Source organism: Delphinapterus leucas, chromosome 6 (assembly GCF_059928025.1).
Source record: "Delphinapterus leucas isolate spDelLeu-1000000601 "Yukka" chromosome 6, BTC_Dleu_Yukka2, whole genome shotgun sequence".
NCBI lineage: Eukaryota > Metazoa > Chordata > Mammalia > Artiodactyla > Monodontidae > Delphinapterus > Delphinapterus leucas.
This window is the reverse complement of record NC_143134.1, coordinates 101,621,443-101,648,999: the sequence shown is the minus strand read 5'-3', so window position 1 is coordinate 101,648,999 and position 27,557 is coordinate 101,621,443. Positions and strand designations below refer to the sequence as shown.

Genomic DNA, 27,557 nt, shown 5'->3' with positions numbered 1-27,557 from the left:
TGGGGCTTCCAAGCTCCAAGGAGCGTGAGTATGGAAACTTCCTTCATTTAGACATCCGTTAATCTCATCTACCTCTTAATTCTCAAGGTGCACATATCCATCAAATGCAGGCAGGAATTCCAAGCCGCTGTCTCCATCTCCTCTTCACACTGTGTCTACCACGGGAGGGAGTAGCGGAGTGAGGGATGGAGGATTCAGCCTGTGCGCCTGGTCCCTCATGCTGATGATAAATTGCTTTTATGCCTTCTGCATCCTTCCCCCGCATCTCACAGACACACCGTGGTTCCTTCAGCACCGCAGCAAGTTGTTGAGCTGATGAGGACTGGATGGGCTGGGTCTAGTTGTAGAGCTTTGTGAAAGGTTGCCGGTCTCTAATCCCTGCTTGGCAAATCACTAGCATCTCAGGACAGAAAGTAAAACCTTCTCCAAGGTAGCCCTCTTTCTGGCTTGGATCCAAATGACTCTGAGGGTTCCCTGAGCTTGCACAACATACACCCCCAGAAAATAAGTGTCAACAAGATGAAATCAGCAGGGGGAGAGCACTGTTCTCCGGGGGGGTATCCAGTCTGGGCAGCAGCATTTTGATTCCAGCTCTGCCCTGACCTCCCGCCTCAGTTCTGATAACCAGATTTCAGATGACTCTCACCACACTCTTACCCATTGCATTCCTGGGGCCTGGAGCCCCAGCCCTAAAGCCAGGGCCTACGGCTGAGATCCTGCACCCTGATGACAGGCTTCCAGAGGCTGCTGGCCTAAGCTAGATTTTTCTTTTGTTTTCTTTAAGTAGAGCAAAACGGTTTTAATTTTATTGAACGTACCCTGCGTTGATGATCTATATGTGCTACCTTCCATCTGTTTCAACTGTTCAACCCCATTTCAGCTCAATTTTCTGGAATCTTGAAGAAATCACGGCAGCCTCCAGGCTTCTAAGCAATGCATTTCTATACTTATTTCTGGATGTTCCAGTTTTAGACCTTGACCAAGAACTTCCTCCTGGACACATTATCTCATCCTACTGCATAGCTGAGTCCTTTGCTACCATGCTGGGGATTCTCTTCCGCTTTCTCTTGTCTGAGCTTGCTTTTAAGGAGTTCCTTTCTCCCCATTGGGACCTCGAGCTCCCATTTGTGCTACACTTTTAGGACAACCTGCTTGCCAGCTGAGGTGACATTTTTCACAGCAACTGACGAGGAGCAAGTTTCCCCAGAATTGGCCCCAGCATCTTGCTGTCTTAGCCTGCCTACCCCATCCGCCCATCCCACCTCACCACCCTGCTGTAATTAATCAGACTGGGTTATTTGAGAGGTTTACTTCTATGAATGGCCTGAGTTCTTAAGGTTCATTCTCTATCTCCCACTCATCACTGCAGACACCCACACATAAGCCAATTGTCTACTCAAGGCTTGGGGTCCTAAAGTGTCATCCTTCCCTCCAAGGCAGTCAGAAGCCCCTTTTAAAAGAATACAGAGTCTCCACTGACTGTAAAAGGAAACTGCAGTGAATGCTCCATTGCTTATAAGTGTTTAGGAAATAAAAGGTTATAAATAGATCTGCAGAAATCAACAATAACAAAGTCTCCAGACTTAAAGACTCCATTTTGAGCCAAAACAAAGATAAAACTAAGATGACAGATGGGCTTTACCTCAAGTACTAATGCTGCTCAGTTGGTCACAGTAGCTACCTAGAGCACTGTGTTGAGAAGGATCCTGAGGCCAAATCTGAGCTGAGCAAGCAATGATCCCATGATCAGTTAGTGATACCCAGGACCAAAGAGAGGCAGCATTCGAGCCATTTATTTGCCAAATCTGGAGTGGTCATTTGCATGGCCTTTGGAGCCAGATCTGAGTTCAAACTCAGCTACCTTGTCATAGGATAATGTTTAACCTCCTTAAGTTAACATTTCCTCAACTATTAAAACAGTAACAACAATGCCATACCTCTAACACAGTATCGATGTTCCCATTCAATTTTTGCAAAGCAAAGTATGTTGTACATATTAAATGCCCAATAAACAGGAACTCTTATGATATTAATTCTTCAGTTCTGAAGTCGGTTCTCAAAAGTAAATGCCCTGGGGGCTTCCCTGGTGGCGCAGTGGTTGGGAGTCTGCCTGCCGATGCAGGGGACACGGGTTCGTGCCCCGGTCCGGGAGGATCCCACATGCCGCAGAGCGGCTGGGCCCGTGGGCCATGGTCGCTGAGCCTGCGCGTCCGGAGCTGTGCTCTGCAACGGGAGAGGCCACAGCGGTGAGAGGCCCGCGTATGGCAAAAAAAAAAAAAAAAAAAAAAGTAAATGCCCTGAAATAGGCTCGTCTGACTCAAAGGTTTGTTTACGCTGATTCCCATCTTGTTTTCAAATCAATAAAGCGTATGCTGGAGTGTAGGAGGTGCTGGGTAACAGTTGATGATAAATACAGCATTTCTGCTCAGCAATCTCTCCACTAACAGCACCCCTGCACTGGCAGACACTGAGGACTCTGAGTGGCTCCAGACTGAATTCCCAGCTTTCCCTAAAAATAAGCTCACAGACTGAGTCACCCCTTTATTCCCGGGCTCCTCTGAAAGTTGAACAGGATGTCACAGTGTCCAGAAATAGCCTCCACATTCCAACTCTAAATTGGCTTCCATCGGCAATAAGGCTTTCAGTTGAAGTTGGTTAAGACGCTTCTTCTGAGTTTCCATCCAAAGAGAATGATTTAAGCAATTATAAAAGCGAAAGGTGACCCCTGCACCAAAGGAACAGAGAGGCCACCTCAGAAGCCTTCAGCAATTTACCAGCACCGACAGCGATGGAGTGCTGGGCGGGCACCCAGGGAGCAGTTCCCTGCCTCATCTTGCCATGAGAGCAGCCTCTGATAAACCATGGGCTCTGCCAACCATGGGACCACGTCCTGGCCCCCACCCCTGGCACACCTGGCCTTCTGTGACCCAGCACGCCCTGCCCTTCTGGCCTCATTTCTCAGCATGCTCCAGCCACATCCAACTCCTTGTCATCTCCTGCTGCTGCTCTACTCCTTCACAAGCCTCATGACTTTGCCCAAGGTGCCCCTTTAGCCTAGAACTTGGAACAAAGAATACTCTCACCTTGGCCACACTCACCGGGCCTAGGTTACTTTTTGGCCTCTTGGGGAGGGTGGGAGGGGTCAGATTGAGTCCTGGGGCAGAGCAAGGGGATCAGCGAGCCTATGAGACTCAGGCTGCCTGGACCACACTGTGGGGACCCAGAGGAGAGATAGAGGGTGACAGGGTAGGTGTGCTGGGAAGATCTGGCAGAGAGACACAGATGATGTCACCCTGTATGAGCTTGGACAAATTACTTAGCTGAGCTGCTGTTTTCTCTGAAATGGAATGCAGAAAATAAAACGTGCTACTCTTTATCGATACCCCAACAAGATAATGAAAGTGAGAGAATTCGGCAAACTCTAAATACCCACGAATCCACCAGGCCTGTTTTGGTCATTACCAGTGGTGAGGAGAGGGAAAATCCAGCGTCCCGAACAAAACAGCCCTGATGGTGGCTAAGTGACATTCTGAGCTCTGGGATGTAGTCTACATCTCTGCCCTCTGTTTTTTACTGGCTTTCAGGAGAGGGAATGTTTAAGCTTTCTTCATTACAACTTAGTGTGAAATGCTGTTCTAGGCCTTTCCAGATAAAAGGTCCTGTGTGGGGCTTCCCTGGTGGCGCAGTGGTTGGGGGTCCGCCTGCCGATGCAGGGGACGCGGGTTCGTGCCCCGGAGCGGCTGGGCCCGTGAGCCGTGGCCGCTGGAACTGCGCGTCCGGAGCCTGTGCTCCGCAACGGGAGAGGCCACAATAGTGAGAAGCCCGCGTACCGCAAAAAAAAAAAAAAAAAAGGTCCTGTGTGCTAAGAGGAAGTCATGAGTGTGACAAAGGGCAGAGGCTTGAGGCATTCACGGCAAATGGCACCCACTACTTATGAGTCCCTGGGCCACTTCCCTTGGGACACGATTTCTACTGCCATAGCCAGAAGCAGACTAGGGTGTGAATGGCCATCACTGTGAGATGCAGATGCCACCTCACAACAGGCAGGGACCCTGGTATGGGTTGAACTGTGTCCCTCCATAAAATACAGAGTGAAGTCCTCACCCTTAGCACCTCAGAATGTGACCTTATTTGTAAATAATAGATTACAAACCTTATTTGTAATCCAGTATAACCGGTATCCTCATGAAATGGGGGAATGTGGACACAGACACACACACACACAGAAGACCATGGGAAGAGCCACACGGACAAGACGTCCAGCTACACGTCAAGGAGAGAGGCCCGAAGCAGAGCCTGCCTCTCAGCCCTCAGATGAAACCCATCCCGCTGATACCCTGGTCTCAGACTTCCAGCCTCCAGAACTGTGAGACCGTACATTTCCGTTATTTAAGCCACAGGGACAAGACATCCAGCTACACGTCAAGGAGAGAGGCCTGAAGCAGAGCCTGCCTCTCAGCCCTCAGACGAAACCCATCCCGCTGATACCCTGGTCTCGGACTTCCAGCCTCCAGAACTGTGAGACCGTACATTTCCGTTATTTAAGCCGCTGTCTGTGGCGCTTTGTTACGACGGCCCTAAGAAACCAACACAGACTGTTTATAGCAATCCAGGGAGAAAAAGACTTTGGAAGCCGCAATAGTCCAAATTGGGTAGAACACTGACATTCATTTGATGAAAAACACAGGTGCTAACCTCACACAGAACATTCTGGAACCTGCTGACCTTAATGTCAGAGGAAACTAATTAGAGGTGGCTCCTTTTTATTTATTTATTCTGAAATTCCCTTGTAGCCATCGTGAATCCCCAGGTTCCTGGTTCGCAGGCATGTCCCCCGCCCTGGTGGTCCACGGCGAGGCATGCAATGAGGATGTTGACGGCTTCTGCCCAGCTGCTCGTGGCACATGCATGTGGTGGGGTCATTGCTGGTCAAGGGTCCTACCACTCACACTGCTCACTGCTGCTTCTGAGGTCACAGTGGGTGCCCAGCCCTCTCTCTTCCCAGAGGAGATCGGCAGACCTCCAGGAATAGGGCAAACCATACTGAAAGCTGCTCCCCACACAGAAGAGAGGCATCAAGAGAGGACTGAGCTCAAACACAGCTGTGGACAAAAAAAAAGTCGTCTGCCGTCTCAGTAAACGAAGAATGTCACCTGCCATGCCAGTAAACAACGGTGCTGCCCGCCATCAAGCCGTCAGCCACTGCAGACACCCCAACGGTGCACCCTGAGGGGAATTCAGGAAGGAGAAAGACAGGAAACTGGCCTAGACAGTTAAGATGCATATCGAAAGAATCATCTCAGTGAGCCCAGACTCTTGCATCTTCCCATACAGAGAAAAGCATTCAGATCATTAACTTGACATGTGTTTTTTTGTGTGATTTAGCAGTAATCTTTCGATGTTGGACTACATGTTTGTTTGTTTTGTCAGCAAAAACTATATATCCTGCCTCTTCCCTCACCTCTTTGGAACAGTCCTTCAGGGCTGTCTGAGAGGCTGCCATCCCGGGCTATAGTCCTCAGTAAGGTCACCGAAGAAAACATAATTCTCAACTTTTAGGTTGTGCTTTTTTTTTTTTTTTTTCTCGCAACACAGCCCAAGCATCAAATAGCAACCCCAGATAAAAAGGGTAAAGTCGGCAAAGCGACCATTCATCCGAACAAGCATTCACTGGACATCTAGGATGTGTCTGTTTCCCTCTCTCCTCTTAAGCTCGGGAACCCCAAGTGGGGGCTGGATGCTTCCCTTGCCTTGCGAACTTAGATAGGAGACAAAAGACACAACCCAGCCGGGAGGGTTTAGATGGAAAGGCATGTATTGACAGAAGAAGGAACCTGGAGAAATTTGCTAGGGAAGAGTCCCAAGCAGGTGGCTGGGGTAGCATCACGTGGAGGAACAGAGGGAGCTTTAAAGCAGACGTCTGGTTAAGAAAGAATTCAGGGAGACCAGGGATGAGCCAGAACTCAGGGTAGCCAGTTAAAGGCTGTTTTCACTAACCTCTAGCTGAAATGTAGCATTACCTTCAGTTACTAACAGGAGGACAAGCCTCAGAAATATCTTCAGTACCTATGACTTAGCCGTGAATGGAAATCGCAGGTATTTTCAGATCGTATTATAGTTGTCGGAGATAACTTGAAATATCACTTACGTTCATCAATAATTAGAAATTGGAGTATGTATTAGAATTGCCACTAGATTTTATTTAATACAATAATATAGAATAGATGTTATCTATCGCAATTTTCTAATATCTTGCTGCCTGTATTTCAATGTAATTGGTCATCTTTTTAGTCCTATGTATTTTATTGTGTGCATTGAAGCGTTATTCTGAGTCCACAAGACTGAGAAGGAGTCTGAGACATAAAACACATTAAGAACCCTGCTTAAGGTCACTGAAGAGGCTTTGGTGCTATGTGAAAGGTACCATGAAGGCAGCAAAGGGGTAATGATGAAATTGACATTGCCCTTGCCTTCCAGGAGCTTGTAATCAAGTGAAGGGAGAGAGATAGGAATTAGCCCCTTTGCCCTCTCCTTGTGCTTCCTGCTGCTTATTCCCATCAAGCAGACTACAGCACCTCCGCCAGCCCATACGGTAGCTCTGTGGGATCTAGAAAAGGTACCTCTTCTCCAAGACACCTTTCTGGCACCTGCCAGAAAACTTCCCTAACAAATACACGAAGCTACAGTGACCACGTAAGAACGGTGCCCCCAGGAGCAGTTACAACCCGAGACGAGGGCCTGACTGATAAATCTCTGCAGAGATACCAGGTAAGAAGCCTCTTTACACACAAAGAGCAACTCCCTCATCCCCTGTACTCTACCATGCTGTTCTTTCCCCCAAACCCAAATGCAGCCTCAGACATCTTCCCAAGACAGTCAGGCTTGACACGAGATGAAAATCATTTGTCCTCCCAGGCTTGGGGCTTTACCCCTTGTGAGAAACTTGTATTTTCATGGGACATTCTGGAAACTAAAAAAGCCTCCAAGGCTTCAAGGAATGAATCCCTAAGGGTGAAAGGGAAGGCGTAAAGCAATGAATCTCTAATACTGAAAGTATGGGAAATACATTTGGTCAGGTAACCCTTACATTATACGACATCAGTGGTTCTCAAAGGGCTTATTTTGTCCTCCAGGGAACATTTGGCAATGTCTGGGGACACTTTTGATTGTCACGCTGGGGCACGGGCAATGCTACTGGCATCTACTGGATAGAACCAGGGATGCTGCTGAACATCATACAATGCACAGGACAGCCCTCCACAGCAAAGAATTATCTGGTCCAAACTGTCGACAATGCCACAGTTGAGGGAACCCTATGCTAACCCCATGCTTGGCTTCCTATTCTCCCAGCAGCTGCTCAGAAGTTGCCCAGATAGAGAATGTCAGGGTCTGGCGTATATCTGACCAGAAAAGCAAAAGCCAGCCACCGGCCGAGCGAGGAACCACGAGTGTCCACACCACGGCCTGCCCCCGCACACTCACACGGCCGGCCCAAGTACCGCAGTAATCGCTTTCTAAACCTGATTTCACAATTATGGCTCTACTATCTCCCTTGGGCAATTTGAAAATATTTACTAAGGCACCAAAGTCCCTTTGGAAATTTCCAGGCAGACAAGACTCAAAATTGCAGCTGGCCCTTTTAGACAAGAAAGGGAAGCGGGCAGAAGGGAAACATTTGATGATTCAGGGAGGCTAGAGTGGACTCTGCTACCGCAGGCCATCAGCAGCTTTTACCTGCTGGTCACTTCATTTACAAATGAAGCCATTGGTCCTCTGGCTTCCAGGAGGTAACTGACCCTCAGCAAAGGGCTAATGAATGACAGCGCAGGGGGTCAGAAGCCACTTTCCACTGGCTTCCTGCTCGGACTCAGGGAATGTGGTGGGTGTGTTCTCTGACTCCCATTCTGACACTTCACCCTTAAAATCCCCGGCGAGCACGGAATGAGACTTCTGTCCATTTCTGGGGAGAAAGAAAAACGATATGGAGAATCACCAGTGCTTTTCCTCTACCCTCTTGTCCCCTGTCAATGGAAAAAAATGGTTTTAAATGTAATCACTTATTTTTAGATGGGCCAAACCATTACCTCTAAGACATCAGATTTTCTGGTTTTCAAAAGAAAACACATAGTTGGCTTAGATAGTGAGGATGTAACAAGAAAACCGTAGAGTAGCAAAATTCAGTATGCGAGCGCTTCAGTAAATGTAAGCTTCCATCACAGCAGCCCAGAAAAGAGTGAAAAGGGAGTCTGATGCTTTACTGATGTTTTTTCATTCACTGTGCCTTCTTTTTTTAAATTTTTATTGAAATATAGTTGCTTTACAATGTTGTGTTAGTTTCGAGTGTACTGCACAGTGATTCAGTTATATACGTATATAATATTTAACTGAATATATATAGAGAGATTCTTTTCCATTATAGGCTATTACAAGATATTGAGCATAGTTCCCTGTGCTCTACAGTAGGTCCTTGTTGCTATCTATTTTATATACAGTAGTGTGTATATGTTAATCCCAACCTCCTAATTTATCCTTCCCTCCACCCCCCTTTCCCCTTTGGTAACCATAAGTTTTCTATGTCTGTCTATTTCTGTTTTGTAAATAAGTTCATTGGCATCATATTTTCGATTCCACATATACATGATATCATATGATATTTGTCTTTGTCTGATTTACTTCACTTAGGTATGATAATCTCTAGGTCCATCCGTGTTGCTGCAAATGGCATTGTTTCATTCTTTTTTATGGCTGAGTAATATTCCATTGTGTATATATACCACATCTTCTTTATCCATTCATCTGTCAATGAATGGACATTTAGGTTGCTTCCACGTCTTGGCTATTGTAAATAGTGTTGCTATGAACACTGAGGTGCACGTATCTTTTCGAATTAGAGTTTTCTCTGGATACATGCCTAGGAGGTTTACTGTTCTGAACTGCTAGCAACCAGACAACAGTTACTTCTTTAGCTAAAAGATTCCTAGAACCTTAAAGACAAACACAGCCATACTTCTATGGTTATAGAATAGATATAGAGTCTAGAGTAGGAGTCGGCCAGGTCTTTCTATAAAGGGTCAGAGAATAAATATTTTAGGCTTTGCAGGCTGTATGGTCTCTGTTGGAACTACTCAGCTCTGCTGCTGTAGTATGAAATCAGCCATAGACCACGCATTAATGAATGGGAATGACTGTGTTCTGATAAAACTTTAGTGTGGACACTGAAATCTGAACTTCATATAATTTTCACGTCATGAAATATTTTTTAAAAAATTTCCAACCATTTACAAATGTAATAACCACGTATTGCTCACAGGCCTTATGAAAAAGAGACTGCAGGCCAGATTTGGCTTGTAGATTGCTGCTTGCTGACTCTGGTCTAGACAGAAAATTGGAATTTCCAATCATTCTTCATTCTGAAGGTACTTTGTAAAATTGATTTTCCTTCTCGTCTCATTATGATTCTGAAATCACACTAGTAAAATTGCTAAATGAAAAAACAAACAAACAAGAGAAATCAATCAACCATCACAGCATTCTCAACCAAAACATCCCGGCTGTGAATGAGCTGGCTATGAGCTCTGCATGACTCACGGACAACAGACCACAAGGCCTCATCTTGCTCAATGCAAGATATATAGCCTGCTGAAGGCTAGCATTCCAGTGACATTTGCAAAATCCCCCAGTGTGAACAATCTCCTTGTTGAGTCTTCGCAATTTTGTATTATTCACAGGTTGGGCCAGGGGAGGGGGGTGAAGGGGGGCTGGAAAATGTCCCAGTTTCTGAAATCCAGTTGTCCTCTGCCCTCCAACACACATTAATCCATTTCTTATTCTCCAGAAAGGATACGTCTAGTGGGTTTCTTGAAAACACATTAATGTATTGATGAGGTCCTCTTGGCCTTCCAGTACATGCCCTATCTTCCTACAAACTTATTACTATTTAAACCCAATGAGTATTGATAGACTGGGAGTTTGGGATTGACATATACACACTGCTATGTTTAAAACAGAAACCAAAAAGGACCTACTGTATAGCGCAGGGAACTCTGCTCAATGTTCCATAATAACCTAAACAGGAAAAGAATTTGAAAGATAGATACATGTATATGTATAACTGAATCATGTTGCTGTACACCTGAAACTAATACAACACTGTTAATCAACTATATCCCAATATAAAATAAAAAAAATTTTTAAATAGAAAAAAATGAAATAAGAAAGGGAAAAAAATAAAGTAAAACCAATGAGTATTTTCACACTCACATGGAAGAGTGAAACACAGACCCAGAAAAAGTGGGTTCTAAACTTGGTTGTGAATGCAGCATATATGTGAAGTGGATGAGCTTGCCAGATAAACTACAGGACGCCCAGTTAAATCTGAATTTCAGAAGAACAACAGATCATTTTTTAGTATAAAAGTGTGTCCCATGCAATAACTGGGCATCCTATAATTTTAGTTGCCAAATGTGATAACTCTAGTAGAGGCTAGAGAAAAAAGGAACTAGGCTGGAGTGGTAGGTATTTATTAGGGAAAAGCAAGAATTTGTTATAGGTTTGGGAGGGGCATTCATTATGAAAGAGTTACCCACCAAAGACTGGGAACCGCAGTTTCCTGTTCTGGTTAACCCTCTCACCCCAAGTGGTTTTCAGAATCCTTAAAGTCAGGGTGCAAGGTGGGGCCTTTACATTCCAATGTGTACTGAGTTAAAAAAACAGTGCTTCCTGGGGGAGTCCTGAGGGCTGACGGACTGTTCTGCATCCTGGGTGTGCTGGCAGTTACACAAATCTACATGTTACAAAATTCAGAGATGTGTACATCAAAAAGGTCATTTTGCTCTATGTTAATTATTACTATTATTATTTTAAGGAGTAATTTCAGTTGTTACTTCTTACAGAGAATTTGCGAGTTGATCCAGCATGCTGGATAAGGAACGGATTTAAGTAGCAATCCTGACGCTAACCTGAGACTATGGTTTTCTTATAGGGTCCCCATCCAGAGGGCCCTCGATGGGCTTTTGGCAAGTCCCCCACCAATTTGCCCAACAGACCTAAACATACCTACATCTGACTTAGCCTCAGGCTAAAACACTACTACCCTATCACCTCCACATACTACTGGCTTTAAAATTAAATAAAAATGCTGTGAAAGGCAGAAATGGGAAACTGGGGGCCCGAGGTGGGTGTAGGGAGTGGGGTCAGGGGTGAGGAATGAATCCAGCCCACACACTGTATTAAAATCTCACTGCGTTTGGTTTGGCCCACACAGTGTTTCAATGGTTATGAACATATCAACAGACTTCCTTCAAAAGCTGGATTTCTAGATGCCTTGAAGAATAGAAGATCTCAGACTTATATTCCCACAAAGTACCCATCAGCTGGAGTTGAATGCTGCCTGCCCTCTGGGGAACCCACCCTCTACGGTCACCACAGTCCCACAAGCTCAGCCACCACGTCAACCTGACACCTGTGCACAACTGAGTTTTTAACGCCCAGTATAAGGCACTCAGCAGGGTGTCTGGCCTATGGGAAGCTCTCAGGAACTGGGAGACCCTTCCTCCCTCCCCCTAAAAGAAAGCTACAGGATCAAGTTACCATCTTTGACTTGCTTTCTGAGCCCTGGGGTGCCCTGCCTCCCTATAGGGGAGAGGTTCTCCTCCTGTTCCCCCCGCACCCTGCCTCCCCAATGCTAAGCCATTCTGCTTCCAGCTTTTCTCTGTGGACCCAGGCTCAGGGCAGATGGAGAGCTGGAATCCTCCAGAGGCAGTGATATGTCAAGATTGAGAGCGATGATGGCGGGAAGGGGAGAGAGAGGAGGGTAACTGAGCAATTACTTTTTTTTTTTTTAATGAATATGTTGAAGTCCTAACTCTTAATTAATTTATTTCTGCTGTGTTGGGTCTTCGTTTCTGTGCGAGGGCTTTCTCTAGTTGTGGCAAGTGGGGGCCACTCTTCATCGCGGTGCGCGGGCCTCTCACTATCGCGGCCTCTCTTGTTGCGGAGCACAGGCTCCAGATGCGCAGGCTCAGTAGTTGTGGCTCACGGGCCTAGACGCTCCGCGGCACGTGGGATCCTCCCAGACCAGGGCTCGAACCCGTGTCCCCTGCATTAGCAGGCAGATTCTCAACCACTGCGCCACCAGGGAAGCCCTGAGCAATTACTTTTACCTTCGCCTCCTCTGTGTTGTCAGGGCCAATGCTTTCTTTTCATCGTGGCCATCATATCCAATGCTGATGGGATGGACGTCTGTCATTCTCACTCCCGTGTGAATAAGGATGGGGAGTGATCAGGCTGCCAAAGTCTCATTTCTAGTAGCTGGTACCATTAGAGAGTACATTCTACAGCCAGCCTCCAGGACCTGCCCTGCCTTCCGACCCATCCCCACAGACCTATCCCAGCTGTTGTTAAATATCCTTTGGGTTTTGCTGCAAGTTTTATTTGATGACCAGCACTAAATTCTGAAAACGTATGCTCAGACTTCACTGTTCATGAGCAAGGCTGCCTATATACCACCTGGAAAAGAAAAATGGGCACTCAGTTGATGGGCTCATCACTACCTATAGCATGTTTTTGCTTCCTGGATAAGCAGTATTTCTTTTCAAGGCCATTCACATTAGCTTCAAGCTTTCCAGATCTTTTTTTCAAATTGATCATTTTTTTCCCCAGCTTTAAGGTATGATTGACAAATAAAAATTGTATATATTTACAGTGTACAACATGATGTTTTGATATGCATTGTGAAATAATTATCACAATCCGGCTAATTCACATATCCATCACCTCACACAGTTACCATTTTTGTGTGTTTAATGACAACATGTGAGATCTACACTCTTAGCAGATTTCAAGTATATAATACATGATTATTAACCACAGTCACCATGCTGTACATTAGGTTTTCAGAACTTATTCAACTTATAACTGGAAGTTATACACTTTGATCAACATCGCCCCCTTTCCCCCACTTCCCAGCCTCTAGTACCCATCACTCTCCTCTGTTACTATAAGTTCAATAGTTTTTTTTTAGATTCCACATATAAGTGAGATTATAGGTATTTATCTTTCTGTGTCTGGCTTTTTTCACTTAGCAGAATGCCCTCCAGGGTCCAACCACGTTGTCACAAATGGCAGGACTTCCTTCTTTTTAAAGGCTAAATAATATTCCACTCTGTATGTACCACCTTTTCTTTATCCAATCATTTGTCAATGGACACTTAGGTTGTTTTCATCTCTTGGCTACTGTGAATAGTGATGCTGTAACGAACATGGGAGTGCAGCTATCTCTCCAAGATAGTGATTTTATTTCCTTGGGGTGTATACCCAGAAATGGGATTGCTGGATCACATGGCAGTTCTATTTTGAATTTCTTGAGGAACCTCTACACTCTTTGCCACTTTTCAGATCTTATATGTCTCACAGTCCCACTGGGGCACGGAAATTTTCGAACCATTTCCCAACCCATTAGAGGCAGCAAGTATCATCAACCCAAGCTGACAAGTCAGGCCATAGAAACTCTGTTTAAGATGAACCAGGAGGGACTTCCCTGGCAGTCCAGTGGTTAGGACTCCATACTTCCAGTGCAGGGGTCACGGGTTTGATCCCTGGTCAGGGAACTAAGATCCCACATGCTGCACGGAACGGCTAAAAATAAAAAAATTAATTAATTAAAAAGTAAATAATCTACTACTCACAATAAAGATTATCCTCAACCGTACTGTTTAAAAAAAAGAAAAAGAAAAAGATGAACCAGGAGCCCGGGGGGGAGCCTCTGGATTGACCCCATGCCTCTCGGCCAAAAGGTACCTCTCCCAGCTTCTCTATCCATCACATAAGGACATGCATCTATCACAGCTGCCCCAATCCTGAAGCCCCATGTGGTACTTACTGGTCTCAAAAATTGTTTGCACTATTACTCAAACTCGGAGAAAGAGGATCCCCTGGCTACCACCAAGGGGTTAAGTTTTCAAGCATATGTTTTTCTCTTAAGAATAACGTTTTTTTAATAACCCTCAAAGTTTTAAGTTTCAGCCCTGAACTAAAAAATAAAGTGAATCCTCAGATGACTGGTTATAATTTAGAAGGGGGAAAAAAATCCCACCCACCTAGAATAGTAAGTAAATCGGTATAATGTAGCAAAGAAGTAAGGGCAGGTTTTACAAATGCCTTGAAGACATTTTGGAGGGCACAGACTGTCAAGAGCCTGGAAGCCCGCAGGGTAATGAAGTAGGCTGCCAGAGGGGATATGATGAGGGGTAAGATGTGTTGAGGTCTGGCTCACAGCCTTTGCATCTACAGCTAGGGCTTTTACCTTGGGGGCGCACGTGGCTTTTCATTCCCCTTCCATTTTATGCGAGGGGAAGGGACCAGGTTCCCTATTCCTTTCTTCTAGCTAAGCTCAGAGGATGCTATAGGAGCAATGATACTAGAGTCAAAGACTAGCCCCGAAGTATTTTTAATATAAGTTCAAGCATTATGTAAATAGGCTATAGGCTTGTCTCTGTCTGTCTCTCTGTGTATTTAATAATCTCCTTTTGTGGATTCTAATTCAACATGAGACTAATGGAAAAGACTGACATACCCATTAACCAAGGGCATATGTAGCTCCAACATGCTCCCCCACCCCCCCAAACCTCTGCTTCTGCCGGCATTTCCTGCCAGAAATAGGTCTTAGCTGTGCGGTATTCGCCCAAACCCAGCGCTCAAGTGCAAACTTGCCTCTATGAAGCGCCCATGCTGGGCGGCCATCACCCAACAGTCTGTCCGTGTTCTCTTAGGTCTCATCCTGCACAGTGTGGCCTCTGTGCTTTGTGTTTTAGGACAAATAAGAGCCCGGGTGAGGCTGAATCCATCTGAATATGAAGGGTTGGTTCAAACAATGGATGCTACAATTAGGATGAGGGAAGCCTGGAGGACATCTTGACAAGAATAAACTCCTCTTTGATATGCCAATGACAAGCCTGGCTTGTGCACACAGACTGGCTTAGGAGAATCACTAACCATCATTAAGTAAATGAACCTCACTTGTTGCTCATCCTGACCTCCTACTAGAGTTGCTCACGTGAGAAGCAGCTGCATTGAGAATCACCAGCCTGCCACAAGACTTGATTAGCTGATCTGCGCTGGGACTTCTCCATCTATAGCATCATGATATGTAGCATGTATATTTCTCAAAGGGGCCCCACTGTACTGCTGGATATCTGCTCTGTTGCATGACTTCTTGTCTCACTGAAGTGCCCCCTAAGGCCTCCCCAACTGAATTTTATAGCCCATGGTTTTGATCAGCCAATCCCAATCCCAAGCATACCCTTGAAACAGGTGTCTTCAATTTTACTTTATTTAAATAGATTAAGACAAGTACCCAAGACAAACAAGATCTCGTCACTTGATGTAAGAGGAACACAACTATACCACTTTCCAACTGAGCTAGGTTCAGGCTCTCACTGATTAAGACTTCAATTTGGTCTTTCATTCCATTTCACCTCTTTAAAATATACACACACACTTCACAAACTCCTGGGCATGTCACAGTGGGCGTGTGCCACTTACGAAGACCCAGACCATCCTCTCCCTTTGCTACTGGTCTTCTACCACATCCCCATGGGTTTTCAACGTGTATTCCCCAGAACAGCAGCTGCAGCTGGGAAGAGCAAACCCTGGGGATGTGTTAGAAATGCAAATTCTCAGGCTCCACCCCAGATCTACTAAATCAAACACTCTGGGGGTGGGACCCAGCAATCTGTGTGTCTAAGGAGCCCTCCAGGGGATGCTCCTAATGCACTGAAGTTTGAGAATCACAGTTCTACACCACTTCTGGCCCAAAGTCTACACCCAATAGCAGCTCCTGCCACTATTAGAAGTCCTGAGCCCAGCTCGGTCTCCCTACATTGTCTACTTGAGGCTGGCAACAAATCAAAACCGTCTCAAACACCGGGGTAACACGTGATGGCTCAGGGTGCCTACCTTGCTCTTAAAGGTGCTTCTAGGATAACAGGAATTTCCCACATCAAGCTGCTGTCTTTTAAATTTTTCTGTTAATTTTGAGATAGCAATCTCCTACCTAGATGTGAACCTTGAGTTACAATAATGTCAGTGGTTGCAAGGAGCTCATTTAATATAAAAAAGTATAGGGGGGACTTCCCTGGTGGTGCAGTGGTTAAGAATCTGCCTGCCAGTGCAGGGGACACAGGTTCGAGCCCTGGTCCAGGAAGATCCCACATACCATGGAGCAACTAGGCCGGTGCACCAAAACTACTGAGCCTGCACTCTAGAGCCCGTGAGCCACAACTACTGAAGCCCACATGCCTAGAGTCCGTGCTCCACCATGACAGAAGCCACCGCAATAAGAAGCCTGCGCACCGCACCGAAGACCCTATGCAGCCAAAAATAAAGAAATAAAAAATATAGGAGGGCTTCCCTGGTGGCACAGTGGTTGAGAATCCGCCTGCCGATGCAGCAGACACAGGTTCGTACACCGGTCCGGGAAGATCCCACATGCCGCGGAGCAGCTGGGCCCGTGAGCCATGGCTGCCGAGCCTGCATGTCCGGAGCCTGTGCTCCGCAACAGGAGAGGCCACAACAGTGAGAGGCCCGTGTACCGCCAAAAAAAAAAAAAGGAAATATGCACTATTTTTCCAATGATCCAAACATTTGTACACCAAAGTCATAAAGCCCTATTGAAAATGCACCCTGATTTTGTAACATTTTGAAAGATCTCAGGGGAGCTGGTAGTACCACTTCACAGCATCCTTATGAAATCCAAACAAGTCCACGCATAAGGAAAGCACATGGTAATGTTCAAAGCTCTACCTACATGTGGAGGTCACAAAAGGTCAACCCGTTGGCCAAAAGGAATTTTGTTGTGTCCACGAATTTTTTAAAAGTTTTAAGCTACTTGATGCTATTCTTTTTGAAAGGGGAGATCTCACATTTTAAAAAGGAAGATTTCTGGCTTCTCTTGAGAATCAGTTGATGTGACAACATAGGACCCACGTTCTCACCTGGTATAAATTAACTGTACCTTCACTGAGAAGTGATATCTGCTCTCCAGGTCCTTACAATTTCCCACTCAATCCGTGTCAATCATTTATGTTACAGGCTGGCTCCCGGGTCCTTTTGGGTTTGCAACTCCTGTCGACTATAAACAATCCTTTCCATTGTTATTATTAATATCCTCCTGCACTGCAAACTCTCAGGTGTTACTATACTCATGAAATTTCCCAGTTTGGCAATTCACCAGTTGAGGTGAAAAGAATTCATCTTTCACCCTTTGCGTCCATTTTCTCCATAAAGATGCATGTGTTATGATTTGTTGATTCACTTACTATAAACAGAAAACTTTTGTTGACTGTTTTCTGTACCCCTGCTCTGAGTATTTCCCACAAAATATCTCAAATAACCTTCACAACAATTCCATGAGGTGGGTATTATAATTATCTCCAACTTACAGGTGAGGAAACCGAGGGCCAGCAAGGTCTCACAGATACTAATAGAAAAGCTGGGATGTGAGCCAAGGCTTTCATACACCTGAATCCACGCTTGTTACTCACCAGACTGTGAGGTACTGACAGCCCTGGGGACCACCGTCTCTGTGCATCAATGCCATTTGCTGCCTCAGTCAACATCACACTACGTGATGATCAACTCTTACTGCCAAGGAAGTTGATCAACATCCCCAAAAACGATCAGTAATGAAACGTGGGTGGTTCAAAGGACCAATAGCAGTGGTCCACAAAGCACTGGGTAACCCCAAAGAAATGCAGAGAAGCCTTCACTGAGCCCTGTTTTTCTTCTAAATATTAACAAATCATAACCCACAAGCCCCCCCTGCTTGGCTTTTTAAATGATGACTGCTCTATTTCACAGGGGACTTGCCAGAGCAGCTACTCTTTGTCCCAAAAGGCTAAAGCCTGATATACTCAGAGGTACAAATAAATGGTCAGAGAGGTGTATGGCCCTTGGGCATATTTGTGTAAGGCCTGCCTTGTCACTCCCAGACCTGGCAATGACACTGAATGGGCCCTCAGTGGCACTTACCTGCTGAGCGGCCCTGCAGAGTCAGCTGGGGCAAACTCTTCCTTGGCACCAATGTCCTGAGCAAACCATTTTTTAAGCCTCACCTTGAACCTTTAGAAGCAGGGTACCATTTATGTAGAAGAAGATAACAAATGACTGGGATCTTCAATTCTCCAGCCCTTTACCAGCTGCCTGCCAACGACAGAGGTTCATGTACAGGGATGGTCCCCCCAAGAATCACAGGTTTTGTTACTATAGGTCTTGGGCTTGGGTCTCTAGAACCCCTGAGGGATCCCTGACCTGGGAAGCTAGGCTGGATCACACACAAATGGCAGCCAGGACTTTTGTCCAAGCCATGCAGGCCAACCGAAGCGGCCTGAATCAGCACGGGCTGACTGGCCTCCTTAGCCTTTGGTCCCCACTGCAACCCTGGCACTCAAGGTCTTATTGCTCAGAGGCAAGAAGAACACTGAGAGATGAAGCCAAGGAAATGCCAAGAGTGTTTTTTTGTGGGTAAAAGGCAGAACCAGCCTAAGCCACCCACCTACATCCGGGCCTTCTCAGGACACAGAATGGGGTCAGGTGGGAGCCACAGGCCACTACCTGTACCCTCTGGGGGAGAATTTTAAGAGGGAGAGGGGTCCAAAGTGAAATCCCCCAAAAGGCAGATTCCACAGAGTCATGGCTAGGCCCACATACCCCCAAGTTCACCCCTCTCCCCACCGCCAGCTCAGAAGGATCCTAGGTGCAGCTCCAGCCCCTAGCACAGCACCCCTCCAAGGCTAGACGTGCCACTAACACGAGGAATCAGGAGTCAGGAGAGAGGTACAACTCTTCCACACCTCACTGTGTGAGCCCAGATGCCTCTGTATACTCGACTGTAAAGTGGAGACAATGAGACCTGCCCAGCGCAGCTCAGAATTAAGGTTATCAGGTGCAGGTTTTTGTAAAGTGCTGTACAAATGCCAAAGATCGTTTTTATTGTTCGACAGAGTCTGAGTTCTCATTAAGTGACAACATTCCCTAAAGAGCCAGTGTAGGTTGGATTGGCACCTCATATCTCAGTAAATATGGACACACTCACATGTGTCTGTATTTTCTATGTCTCTGAGGGCTTTTGCCCACAATGACCACTGAAACGTTCAGTTATCTTCATCAGGGCCCAAGGAAGACTCTCTTCCTCTCGGATGTGCAGACATAACAACATCCTCCCCTCAAACTGGTTTCTATTGAGACACAGTGGTTTGTTCTCCAAGGGAATGTTACTCACTTGGTTAGAACTCCCATTGGGTATTTCCATGCACTGAAACCCAGCTTGGAAGACTCTCAAAAGGATGTGGCCTCCTGGTTTGTCTCAGCCTTTCCTGATGCTGCTGAATCAGTCTGCTTCTCCCTCATCCGCTCACACAGAGGCTGCCGAACCACCCAGTGAGCTCGTGGGAAGAGCACGAGGTGCTGCCACCATCTTGTGGGGAGACAATTCTGGCAGTGGTCAATAAAGGGGCTCCAGTGCCCTCCAGTGTGGGTTCTGATTCTGGCCTTGACACTTTCTGTTAAGGTTGGGCTCTTTAAAACGTGGACAATATAGACGTTCCTCCCCCATCAGCTTATTAGGATTAAATGGCATCATCTGTGTTCAAATGCACTTGAGTCTCCTTGCTGAGTTGGTGCCTTTGGCTACTGACTTAGCTTCTTCATGTGTTTCGCTTTCCCTTTCTTATACTAACTATTTCAAATCAATAATAAACTAACAACAAGCAAGTGAATAAACACTTTCTGCTCACTGGGAAGTTAGTGTGTTACTTTACATTTTTTTTTTCAACCTTCAAGACTTGCTCAAACATCTCCTCTCTTGGAAAGTGCTGTATAACTCCTCCAGGTCAGCTTACCTGCTCCAGGTGTGTGCTCATTTGCATAAGTATTCCTGCTACTGAATAGTAATTGTTTATGTTAGACTATTAACAACTTAAGATTTTTTTTTTAAAGAACACACGTCACAAGAGCCCTGCTGAATAGAAAATGGTCAATAAATGGCAACTGTATTATTATGCCCTGAATGATTACCCGCATTCATTGTGCTATAGAGGCATCTTGCTGTCTTCTAAAATTACAACTTTGGGAGAGTCCCTACGGATGGAGGGAGCACCTGGGAGTAGAGACACTTGTCAAGATGGATTTGCTCCTCTTTTGGCAGGAAGTAGGCTGAGATTCATCTTTTCTCATTGATTAGTCTCTGGACACAACTGGAAGATTCAATTAAAGCACTATAGTTTCTGAGTATTTCACTCCCTTGGGGGGAAAAAAAATCCCACAGATGATCATGTGGCTAGTAGGTCACAGGACATCTGTCCCTTTTAGAACTTAAGTGTGTGAAGGGTAAAGTCTTCCCTCTGATGGCTGAAACCTGGGGACACTGACTTTTTGGTATTGCCAGTCCCTTCCGAGAGGCAATACTTTGTAAATACCTACTGCATGACTGGATGGATGGATCCTCCAGTCACATCTCTGCACCCGGTCTGAGGAGCTAGCGAAATTGACACTGGGCTGAGCTCTGGCCTTCAGTCGAGTAAAGGAAAGGATAAAGAAGGCTATTTAGACTCCTTCTGTTTCAGAGATGTTGCCTCTCACCCTCACAGGACAAGGCAGCAGTGTAGACAGGAATTGGGGGCTCTAGCTCAAGACCATCTACTGGCCCCTGCATGCCAGGTCCTTCACCTGCACCGTATCTAAACCTTACAGCCAGCCCCTGAGGTAGAACTCATGAGCCCCCTTTACAGATGAAGGAACCAAGGTCCGGACTAAAGAGTACCCGAGAGTCTACAGATTAGGATCTCCAGCTATCCGCTCTTCCTCTTGGAGAGGAGCCCAAGTTGGTGAAGAGATAAAGAATCATTCTCTTCCTCCTGGGGGAAGCGGGGCGGCGGGGGCGATGAATTGGGAGATTGGGATTGGCATATATACACTACTATGTATAAAATAGATAACCAATAACAAAAAGCAAACAAAAGAATCATTCTCTTCCTCCTTCACATCTCCAGAGAGATTTCAGGAGGGCTAGGCTCTGGCAGCAGCCTCGTGAGCTCCTGAGGGTCCCCTGAGAACCCCAGGAAGGTGGCAGAAAGAGGCAAGTTTGCAAAATTTGGAGAGTATGCATTAGACCAAAGCACGGCATAGAACTATTTACTGATGTGGTCACAAGCCCCTCTACCCCATCTCTCAATTCTCTCTCTCTTTCTCTGTCTGTCTGTCTGTCTCTCTCTCACACACACACAGTTAATTCGATGTTAGAAAGTCTGCACTAATAACAACAGATATATTCATTGAGGCCGAATCATTCATGAGAATCATCAACACCTTCCCAGGTACAGGACAAACTCAATTCCGCAACTGAACAGGCATGAGAATTCCAGCAGACTGGCTAGATCTTTCTTGAAAGTCCATTTAGCCTCTGCTGGGATTACCCAGCCCCACTTGGAAAAGGGTGGCCCAAGTGTAAGCTGCTACTGGCTCCCCGTTCAGAAAGCAAGTCCTTTCATGAGGCTCAGCTGTTCCTCAGGCATCCAGTAAAGCTGGTCATGCAAAGGCAGAGAATGTGACAACTGTTGGAAACCTTCAGCGGCCTCCGATGGGAGTAACTGAACCTTCTCCGGAGCAGCCACTTCATGGACAGTTAAAGCAGCCTATTATTCAGTTTATATAAAACACCCACCAGCTACATGGCACCAAGAACTGAATATCTCCATTCTTATCAAGTTCATGACATACTGGCCACACTGCTGGGCCACTAACTCTAGAAACCGTAAACAACCTCACTAACCATCAAAATACACATACTCAGAGGGAAAGGGAAAGAAAAAAAAAAAGCCTTCCTGAGTTCTGAGGACCAAGTTCAAAGATTGCCCAATAGGCAAAAAAGGCATAGCATTCAACAGTGCCAACAGTCTCTCTTGCTTCAGCTGTAAAGTCTCCAAGACATTTTAAGATTTGAAGACTTTGATAAAGAGGATCTCAGAGCCACAGAGACCACATCAAACGTTTCTTTAAAAAAGAAGAGCCTGTATGCATTTCCCAGTGAAGGATCCGTCCAAAGGGTTTTAAAAACACTTTAATATACTTTGCTTCCAAAACATTACACACCATTTCTCCAACAAATTTACATGTGTTTCCAGGGAACTCCTGGACCAAAAAGAAAAAAAAAAGTACTTAGGTAAAAGAATGTCTGGCGATTCTTTTATGCCAATATGTTAAGAGACCTCTTTTAATTGCTATTATTTCATATAGCAGCAGTAATCATTCCCTCATCTGAAAAGGAAATATATAATCCAGCTGTGGTGGCTCCAGTAAAAATACCACATCTGTGGATCATTGGCAGCACTGTGGCAGGATTGCTCAAATTTAGGCAGCTTTCGAGCTGTTTTATACCCAAGATGCACATGGGTACACTTTTCTGGGAGTGCACATAAACTTTGCCAAAACTGGTTGCTCCTTTGTATGCTGAAAATAGGTTTTCAGATGATCCACACCTAGAAGAAGGAGGCTCTCTTGGAATATTATTTCCAGGACCCAGTTGTTCTAAGACGTCCCCAGACCACCCGCCCCCCCCCACCCAGGGTGATGGCTTGCACCAGTGCCCTTGTCAATATCAAACAGAACAGGGAAAATGAACACTCCCGCTTTCAGGGAGGAGGTTCTACCGCGTGGCTGGCAGTGGAGCTGATTGCTGGTTTTCCACTTAGCACACCAACAGCCTCCGCAGAGTGGATGGCAGCCACCGTTCTGGTGACCGTTCCCGCCATTCTCCAGTGTCTTAAGTCAGAGTATTACTGAGCACTGGGTGGTAATATTCCAGGAATCGCCCCCCACCCCCACCCCTCATGCTCCTGTTTAGTCTTTCCCCAAAGCCCAGTAGCAAGCATCTTATTTCTAAGCCAATCTTCCACATTCAAATCCCCAGCCCAAAGCGCGCCCTGGGGCTTTCCATCTACAGACCATAAAGGAAAAAGCAGCGTAGCTGAGTCTCGACAGACTTTTATCCCCAAAACACATGTCCTGCGGCTACTGTGCTGGAATGTCGACGGCCCCGAAGCACTCGGGGTCCTCTTCCATCCCAGACAATAGAGCAAGAAAATAAAATGAAAGTGGACTTACTGCTATGGCTTGCAGCCTTTCCTTGTGCAATTCCGCCTCTGCCATCCTGGAGAAGGGCACACAGGGAGGGAAGGAAGAAAGAAAAACAAAACACACGCTGTAGTCACCCAAGGAAATTGATGGACACCCCGGGGGGACTTTGCTAGAAACCCAGGGAGAGCCGAGGGGCGTCCGGGGATCCGCTTCGGAGGTGGCGAGCAGAGCTGTGTGCGCGGCTGGCTCGCCCGGCTCAGCCTCTGGCCCCCGCCCGCCCGGCCGCCTGGCTGCGCCCCAGCGCCGCCGCTCCCTGCATCTCCCCGCCGCCGGCCGCGCCAGTCGGGGACGTGGGCCACTGGCAGCAGCCGGGAGGGCGCGCTCGCCCAGCGCTCGTCCTCCGCCCTGACGTCTCCGCGCCTCGCTCCGCCCCTGGGGTGTGGGGGACCCGCGGCCGCAGCCCCGGGCTGCTCTAAGCGGGCGGGAGACACCGGGGCTGCAGCCGCGGGGAGTGGGGAGGCCCCCAAGGCGCGGCCGGGCAGCGCGCGGGCGGGCTGGCACCCGGGGCGCACCGGGAGCCGCTAGGGCGCACGGTTGGTGCGCCCAGGTGGACACGTGCTCATTGGGGACGTGCAGACGCCAGCCCAGGGGCCTCTGGCAGAAAGCGGGGCCCCAGCACGTCCTGCCTGCCAAACGCTTCGACTCCACATGGGGACATTTCCAACTGCCTCACCCACATGCCTTAAATGGCAGGCTCCTCAGCTGTCAAGTTGGCCAAGGGCAGGGTGTAGCTCAACACAGGCCATCCCTCTGTGAGGCCAAATGTGGGTTAGAAAGACAACCGAGAGTTTGTAGTTATAGGTGCTCGGCTAGGCTGGGCTTGATCACTTATTAGCTGTGAAGCCTTGGACAAGTCACTTAACCACTCTGAACCTCAGTTTCCTCATCTAAAAAATGGAGCGTCTGTCCGTGCTGAATGAGATAAAGTATGCGTATAAAGGTGCTTTGTAAAGGGCAATCTGTTCTGAACATTATCCCGTGACATTCTGGGCTGAAACTCTGAGAATCTTTACTTCTGTACTCAGTCTCTGAAAGGAAAAGTAGGATCTGGTCACCAAAACACTTCACCTCTTCGTTACTGAAGCAGGCGGCAGCTCTAAAGTGCATCTTTTATGCCAGGGCCTGGGCTGGAAATGAGAGGTAGATAAGATCCAGTCCAAAAGGAAACAAAAAGCTGAAAACAAAATACGTCTTCACCTCCAGGAGGGGGCTGCTAGAATTCCCAACATTCATAAGCAAGCTTTCCTCCATAAAATGAAATAAACATGGGGGAAAAAAACCAATGTGACCTCTTTAGATCCTTGATGACTCTATAAATGCAAAACTTAAGAAGGCATTTTGAAAGGTAGGCACATCAAATTTCTCCAAATCACCTCTTTCCTGGGCAAATTCTTGTAATTTCTACTAAATCACCTTCTCAACATTCAGAGAGGTTTCACCTGTCACTTGAAGAGCAATTACTACTCTGCCCAAAGACTGAAGCAGTCACCAAAACAGTTTCACTGATTGATTGTTTTCTCTTTCTTTTCATAACAGGCGTAGGTGGAGCTGTTTGTGTCGTAAATCCAAGGCAACACCAGATTTGACATCCCCCTCCAGTATATCCAGAACTTCTGCTTTCTGGCTAAGCCCCATCACTTTCTTCAAACGTTTCATTTTCTCTTCACTTCCAGTGCCAGCTCCAGAGGACAAGTTTTTTGAGGGGTGTTAGCTCACAAATAAACAAAGCTTTTAGTACTTCGGCAGAGTGACTGCGTACCCAACAAGAGTAGAGAATACAAGATGAGCGAAGTGAGACCAGAGAGGTGGAAAGACTCAGCCAGAGTCATGGAGCTAGGATTTCAACTTAGATCAGACCCTCCAGAGCTCATGTTTATAACCACCAGGCACCAGGCTTGGCAAGTAATATGAAGGTGGGGCAGCCCCCGGTGATGAATAAGTGGTCCTTTCCCCTCCAGTTACACAGATATTAAAAAGGAATTAGAAGAGCACAGCAATGTGAATGCACTTAGTGTCACTGAACTGCATACTTAAAAGTGGTTAAAATGGTAAATTTTATGTTATGTATATTTTACTATGCTAAATTTTTAAAAGGCATAATGGAAGGTGAGATGGAGTGGAAGACAGGCTTAGGCATCTCTTGGAAGTGACCAGTTGGAAAGCTTTGAATCTCAAGATAGAAGAATCACGATCAGGGACACATACCTGGGTGTCATCTACATTGTGGTTATAGCTAAAGAAAGAATGGCCAGGGTAAGAAAACAGAACGAGAAGAGGAGAAAGCCCAGGAAAGGAGGCTGAGGAAGTATCATCTGAAGATTAGAAGGAAAAATCAAGAGGGATGTTTCTACGAAAAGCCACAACAGGAGGAAAGGGTTTTTCAACAGAGTCAGGTGGTTTGGGGAGGTCAAGAAAGATGCAGACTAAGAGGCTTGGGCAGCCAGGAAGCCGTGGGTGACATTGAGAGAGCTGTGTGTGTGTGTGGGGGGGGGGGGGTGGGTGAGCCTGTAAGCAATTACAGAGACTTGAATGAGTGAGAGGTGGGGAAGGAACATCCTTGAGTACAAACCACTCCTTTCAGATGTTTGGATGTGAAAGATGAAGGTGGTGGGGGGAACAGGAAGGTGGTCTATGGGAAGCAGAGTCAAGTTGAAGGGTTGTTAGATCAGGTGAGACTTGAATGTTTCAGGGCCAAAGGGAATTAGGCATCAGGGAAGTGAGAACAAAGACACAGTCCAAAGGGAAGGTAAGTATTAGGTCTCAGATTAGACCAGAGGGCATCCAGATGAGCACTAGTGGCCAAGGTAGGCTTGGAAAGATGGGGAAATGAAGTAGGACAGAAGATGGAATGGGTAAAGATGAAGTCATTTTATTTGAAAGAGAGAGAAGTTGAGGGAGCGTATATTGGAAGCCTAGTTTTCCCAGCTGACGGAAGGGCCATTGGTTGGGACTGGTGGGGTGTGGGAGGGGACTTCAGAAAAATAGAAATGGTTTGTAAAGAAACTGTGAGAAATGGGAACAATTAAGACACGTTTCCCAGTCAGTAGTATGCATCAGAATCTCCTGGGTCACATTTGTCTGAATACATGTACAAAATTAAATATCTATGGGGTGAGGTAAGAGTTAGGGATGGATTTAGAACCATCGTACTAACTGGGCTTACTAGGAGTAGACAGAAGACTTATGACCAATTTACTTCCTCAGTGGCTTTTTTTTTTTTTTTTTTTTTTTTTGTGGTACGCGGCCTCTCACTATTGTGGCCTCTCCCGCTGCGGGGCACAGGCTCCGGACGCGCAGGCTCAGCGGCCATGGCTCACGGGCCCAGCCGCTCCACGGCATGTGGGATCTTCCTGGACTGGGGCACGAACCCGTGTCCCCTGCATCGGCAGGCGGACTCTCAACCACTGCGCCACCAGGGAAGCCCCTTCCTCAGTGGCTTTTAACCGCCTGAGACCCATGATATACAGGGCTCCTGTTTACTCCGTGTTGAGGACTGTCAAACCAGGGATGGCCAAAAGTCAAAGGAGAGAAGAAATTCAGAATGCTGGACCCTGGGGATTTGTCCAGGGGGAAATGTAGCAGAATCTTCACTTTTTTTTTTTTTTTTTTTCTGGCTGCCCCATTTGTGCAGCCCTTTCCATCTTTAGGGAATTCCCATATTACGAGCCATTGTGAGATTCAGAGCTACTTCCCATCATGCAAGCCAGGAAATGCCAGATATTTGTTTCCCAGGTCCTCAGAAGCTATGACATGGCATGCAATCTGGGCTTAGTTAGCCATGTACACTGGCCAGGGACCTTGAAGACATAGCATTAGAGAACTCTCTCAGGCTGGTTGCTCATCTTTGGTCCTGTCCATTGCTCAGGCCTCCTTCTCTAGCCTTCCCAGCTATTCTGCCAGCTACGTAATACACTTTTGATTCATGCCTTCTCTGCTCCTAGCAACTAGAATCAGTTTCTGCTGGTGACTAAGAACCCTAAGTGAAACAGGAAGGCACGTGAAGAGCAGAGAGAAAACATTTTCTCCTATTCCAATACTTCTCCCCTCAAAGCTCTAAATTTTAGCATTTTGAAATCATCTAACCCATTAAAAACACAGACAGTTATAACCCAAATTATGCCATTTCTTTCATAAACTTTTATTGTATAGCTATTCTATACTAGACATTAGGCTATGGCTTGGTATTACAAAGAATTCATAGTCTAGTGTTAATATTGGTGACTTTTTGCCCTCCACACATTTGAAATCTCAAAAGATCTAGTACAATGGGTGCATAATGTGTGTAACAAATCACTAGTTCTTGCTGGGACAGTAAACCGTGTTGCATAAGCATTACCCGTATTGTCTAATGGTTTTTCTGATAGATGCTG

At 46.4% G+C, this 27,557-nt stretch overlaps 1 protein-coding gene across 2 annotated transcripts in view; it reads right to left on the bottom strand.

The window, feature by feature from the left end:
- The window catches only part of PALM2AKAP2 (PALM2 and AKAP2 fusion), a 615,632-nt gene that overhangs the window by 342,767 nt on the left and 245,308 nt on the right, over positions 1 to 27,557 (bottom strand). For both annotated transcript variants that reach the window (XM_089913542.1, XM_022579084.2), the window contains one exon: positions 23,155 to 23,200. In XM_089913542.1, the coding sequence (XP_089769668.1) occupies positions 23,155 to 23,200 (46 nt within the window). The remainder of the gene's footprint in view (positions 1 to 23,154; positions 23,201 to 27,557) is intronic.